General features: G+C 48.3%; 1 protein-coding gene across 1 annotated transcript; it reads right to left on the bottom strand.

Annotated features, from left to right (window-relative positions):
* Positions 1 to 2290: 2290 nt before the first annotated feature.
* On the bottom strand, positions 2291 to 4016 carry LOC136487683 (anthocyanidin-3-O-glucoside rhamnosyltransferase-like). The gene has a single exon (XM_066484784.1). It carries the CDS (start codon positions 4010 to 4012, stop codon positions 2492 to 2494), a length of 1521 nt encoding a protein of 506 aa, XP_066340881.1. The 5' UTR covers positions 4013 to 4016; the 3' UTR covers positions 2291 to 2491.
* Positions 4017 to 5622: the final 1606 nt, after the last annotated feature.

The following is a 5622-nucleotide window of genomic DNA, read 5'->3' on the forward strand; positions in this document are numbered from 1 at the left end:
CGTCACCCAGGGCTTCTTAATGCTACAACTGAGCATATAGATGTGTTCCCGCCTCTAGTGCATAGATAGTGCATGAGACACTTTACCGCTAATTTCTAGCGGCGTTAGAAGAAGCAGGAGGTATGTGACAAGGTAAAGGCTCTATGTTGTGTACATACAGAGCACCAGTTCAAGGAGACAAAAAGGAAACTAGACAAGATGATAAATAAAGCGAGAAAGGCCTGGTTAGAGGCACGGATGGAACAGAAGGCTTAGTGGGCGTTAGCATATGACGAGGGGGTTTCAGGTATGGTATCATGACCACTAACTCCTCGAAGTCCTTCAACTGTGTATTCACCGGAGTTCAATCGTTGCCTATGTCTAGAATTGTTGAGTTCTCCTTTCATAAGAGGAACGAATATTTTGTCAAGAGGTGGAAACTTGTGTAGAGAAATATAGCTGAGCAGGGGCGTTTTGGAAAGGCCGGAGCAAAACATTTGAAGGAGGCCGAGGAATTAGCCAAGCAGCACACCGCCGAGCCGTATGGACCCCCGCCGCCATATCTTTAGTGTACGGGGCAATGGTGGCACAAGCTTGAGCGGCGAACGTTATGGTGGGCGAAACTACCGAGTTGATCTTTAAAAGATAGAGTGCAGTTACAACATCCCTCAGATCATGCATGCCCATTGCTCTCATATGATCATGGCCTGCAGGGTTCGTGGGTACAACTATGAGGATCTACCATAAATGTCACCCTTGTATCTACGTTTGAACACCGTTAGTATTTAGGAGATGAGCTTCGAGCCATACCTTGACCCAACACAGTGGCCACCTTATAATGGTTATGACTACGTGCTGCATCTGGATCTAATGAATGTAGGGAAGGGTAGAAGGAAGAAGAAGCGACTCAAGGGGGGACATGGACACTATGAGAGGGTACGGCGAAGACATGTACCTAGGGGAAGACTTCAACGAGACACGTGGCAGGAATCTTTGCTCCGTTTGCAAAGTCCCTGGTCATAAGGCTAGCATGCATAGAAGACGAGGGCAGCAGGTGCTTTCATATTGTTAATGTTACTTTGAATATATACATGTGCTCTCATATTATATTCGTATTGCATAACAAGTAGTTCAAATTTTGCAATGCTATATAATGTTAATTTGAATATTGTTAATTTGAATACTCTAACCATTTGTTTATCAATTTGTAACAGGATGGCCTCTCCCACGCAGCACCAGTTGTACCCCCTTCTTAAGGTGGAGTACGACGACCCGCACCGAGCACACTTCTTGACTGACACTGACGTTGGCTACACTCCCTAGGTGTTGCCTACAAATCCGAAGAGACAGAGAAATCCTTACACTCTTGGGACTTAGTTGGTTATGTCGAACGAATATTGTCGTCCGAAACTTGCAGACTCATGAACCAATGAAAATGTTATGTGGTAACTTATCAACTTGCGCACGGACTCCATTTATTTGCTTCATATTTATTTCAATGCATCGCGGCAACACTTGTAGCTATTTACAACACCAATAGCTGCTCCCGTTCAATTGGAATTGAGGCTGATCGACTACTGTCTGCGTCCAGATCCTGCCACGCCATGGGCCTTAGCGCTAGTTAAAAAAACAGTGTTAGATTTAAAATTAATTTACAAAAAGTGTTAAAAAAATCTCTCCCTCGTCGCAGCTCCGTGCTGCTAATACAATTATCCGTTAGAGATAAATAAAAGTTAAAATAGTAAGCTCCTCAAGCTATTTGCACGGATGATGTTGCTAGTTTGTCCTAAACTAATAATTATAATACATTTTAGATTGTTTAATAACCCCATCGATAAATTAATCTATGTATATCCTTTAAACAGCGTCATGTCCAAAATCACTTATTTAACTCGTAGCCAAAATTAATATAATTAGATTACTATGTGATGTGCTTTTATAGTAAAATATTGACTTTTTTTTGTAAATCCAGTTCATCTTAAAATTAGTTGATTTATTTATTGAAAAAAAAGATGTGCACTTGTTTTGAGGCCTCGTTTAGTTGCTCCCCAAAAGTTTATATCCTATCCCATCGAATATTTAGACACATGCATGAAATATTAAATATAGACTAAAAAAATAACTAATTGCACAGTTTGTTTGTGACTAATTTACGAGACGAATCTTTTAAACTTAATTAGTCTATGATTTGACAATGTGATACCACAGTAACACATGTGCTAACGATGAATTAATTATACTTAATAAATTCGTCTCGTGGTTTACTGATAGATTCTATAATTTGTTTTTTATTAGTATCAAACACCCCATACGATATTTCATATAACACCTGATATACTCTAAAACTTTACTCACTCAAATAAAAACAGGCCTGAATTGGAAGGAGAAACAAAGAAAAAGAAAGAGAACGTACAAGTGCACACCAGCACAATGATCACAGCTGACACTTGACAGCGCGTTCCACGTGAGAATAAAAAACGAAGAAGCGTACAACACAAGGTCGAGCGCTCAATCAACTCGAGGCCGCACTGACGACCTCCGTGAGCTGCCGGACGAACTCGTCGGCGAACCTTCCCTGCACGCCGTCGTCCGTCAAGAAGTCGGCCCACTTCCTTGCGTCCCCTTCCCCTCCGTCCGCCACCGCCGCGGCGACCGCGTTGCACACGTCCTGGCGCCCGAACCAGCCGTCCTCGTCGCGTCGCGCCACCTCGACGCCCACGCGGAGCTCGCGCGCGAACAGCGCCGCGTTGAGGTACTGGTCGCCCTTCATGGGCAGCAGCACGAGGCGGCAGCCAGCGACGAGCCCCTCCACAACGGAACTGAAGCCGGCGTGGGTGACGTAGCACCCCACGCTCCGGTGGCGCAGGATGTGCTGCTGCTGCACCCAGCCGGAGCACAGCACGCCCCTACCTGCCACCCTCTCCGCGAACCCCAGCGGCGGGACGACCGCTTCTCCGTCCGGGGAGTTGAGCACGGCGAGGAACGGGCGGCCGGTGGCCTCGAGGCCCAGGAGGAGCTCCGTCGTCGCGGCGGGCGGCAGGAACGTCTCGCTGCCGAACGACGCGAACACGACGGCGCCGTCCGGGAACGCGGACAGCCAGGTGGCCCAGCGCTCGTCCAGCTCCCCTTGTGGCGGGTCCGACACCAGCGGCCCCGCCAGGAGCACGGGCTTCCGAAACTGGGCGGCCAGGTAGTCGACATAGGCACCCTCCATCTCGGCGCAGGTCTTGTACACGATGCCGTCGCAGGCCCGGATGCCGGCCGCCAGGCGTTCGTGGACGCAGGGCTGGCCGCCGAAGGTGCTGAACATGTAGGTGAAGTCGGCGGCCTGGTACGCCGGAACGCCGGTGGCGGCGAGCGGGGAGGAGGCGGGAAAGCCAGCGGGGGCGGACATGAGGTGGCGCGCCGACGGCAGCGCCCCCGCTCCGGCCACGTCGGGGCGGCGTGCGGGGACGGCGAGGTATGCACACGCGACGGCGGAGAAGACGCTGAAGTGGAACGACTTGATGCCCAGCGCTGCGGCGTCGTGGGAGGCCCACGGCGTGACGAAGTCGAGCAGCACAGCGTCCGGGAGGAGCTCGGCCAGCAGCGCGGCCACCTGGGGCCGGGCGGCGTCCAGCGCGACCTTGAGCAGCTCGGCACCTTCGGGCGAGAGGTTCGCCGTGCTGGCGGCGCCCTCGGGAAGTCCCGGCACGCGGGGCAGTTTCAGCGGCACGACGACCACCCCACCGGCGGAGGAGGCCGAGGACAGCATGGCCTCGACGCGCGGGACGTTCCCAGCGGCCGTGAGGAACGTGACGCGGACGGAGGAGGAGGAGGCCAGCAGCCTCCGAGCCAGCTGCGCGAACGGGACGATGTGGCCGAAGGCGAGCCACGGGAGCATGAGCACGTGCATGGGCGTGGCGTTGCTGCCGCCGCCGGCGTCCCGGTTTCCTCTTCCGCCGGCCGCCATGGTGCTGTCCAGTACTCCAATCCTGTCTGGTTCTTGCTGTGACATGGAGTGGAGTGTGTGAGCAGCGATGCAGCGTAGCATTGTATGATAGTAGTACGGGTGGAAATTAGGCACGTGTAAGTTGTCCAATCGCAATCGTCATGTCCTAGTCGCACAACAACCTTCAACTGGTACCGACTTAATTCTGAAAAAGTTAAATAGGTTAAGCGCGTGTTTAGTTCACATCCAAATTTCCAAAAAAGTGCTACAGTACCTATCACATCGAATCTTACGATACGTGCATAGAGCATTAAATGTAGATGAAAAAAAACTAATTACACAGTTTGGTTGGAAATTGCGAGACGAACGTTTTGAACCTAATTAGTCCATGATTGAACACTAATTATCAAATAAAAACGAAAGTGCTACAGTAGCCCAAAATCCAAACTTCACGCAACTGAACACGCGCTAAACTTTATAACCAAATATATATAAGAAACTATTTATATTTATTATGCATAATTGATATTATTAAATAATTACTGAATATATTTACATAATAAACTTATTTTAAGATATAAATATTGTTGATATTTTTTATAAATCTAGTCAAATTTAAAAATAAAAATTGACTGGCATGCATCCTATAGTGACACTTTTCTTCTAAGGACGTCACAAAACAAAAGTAAATGCCACTAGGTGTCAAATTTCTCACCACACGATAATGCTGAACTTCTCTCCTGACCTAAATGGGAAGAAGATAAGAGCTAGGAGAAAGACATATGAACCACAGATGTTGTATCTAATGGTTAAGGGTGTGTTTGATAGTGAGAAATGTCTCAAACCGTTGGGCGTGCAGAGGCGATTGATAGAATTCTTAGATCATCTAGGCGTAGCTCAGTGGGGAAATTCTTAACTTAGATAAGGACTTGGTGATGTACCTCGCCGCATGCAGTGGTGGCCATGGCACCGCCGCGACGTGGCCACTGATGAGTAGAAGTAGCATCGTAGTGGGGCGCAGTCCAGTAGCGACACCGATGGAGCTTCCCGTCGCTCACAGCACTCTCCTCTTGATCAGACTAGGGTTAGACTCGGTGGGGAACTGACGGCAGCAGTGAACCTCGTACCTTGCGCCCGGCCCCCCACCTTCCTCTTTATAGTGCTGCGCGACGGGGCCCATTAATTAGGAGAACGGCTAGGCGCTCCCGATCAGGGCACGGATCAAGAACCCAATTGACCGTTGGGCCAACTTGGTGGATATCAACCTAACAGCGACGACCAGTGATTTGTGTGGTGGCCGACGGATGGCAGCTGCGAGTACTACTGTACAACGATAGCACAAAAAAGAAGACAAAATACATAATGAAAGGTATTTTATAATTTAGATGAAAGATATTTTATAATTTAGATTTGTAATTAGACTATCTTTCCGTGCTAATTAACACCTAAGGTTGCACATTGATACACATCACATGCATGGAGGTATTTTAAGTGCCAGTGCTTTACTTTTGGGTTTCTATTATATTTGATGATCACAGAGTAATAAATATTTATATAATGTTCTAGTGAGTCCCAGCTCTCAACAAGGAAACTGCGTCCATAGAATCAAATGATAAGGACAGTCCGAATGCATAGTTTCTATAGAAAACTCTTAAAAGGAGAATGTCATTTAGACTCAACATTTTTAATGTATGGTTTCTATAAATAGTTTC

This window comes from Miscanthus floridulus, chromosome 10, assembly GCF_019320115.1.
Source record: "Miscanthus floridulus cultivar M001 chromosome 10, ASM1932011v1, whole genome shotgun sequence".
In the NCBI taxonomy this organism is placed as follows: Eukaryota; Viridiplantae; Streptophyta; class Magnoliopsida; order Poales; family Poaceae; genus Miscanthus; species Miscanthus floridulus.

Coding starts and splice junctions, on each gene's coding strand:
- LOC136487683 (XM_066484784.1), bottom strand. CDS start 4,012: ATGCTACGCTGCATCGCTGCTCACACACTCCACTCCATGTCACAGCAA.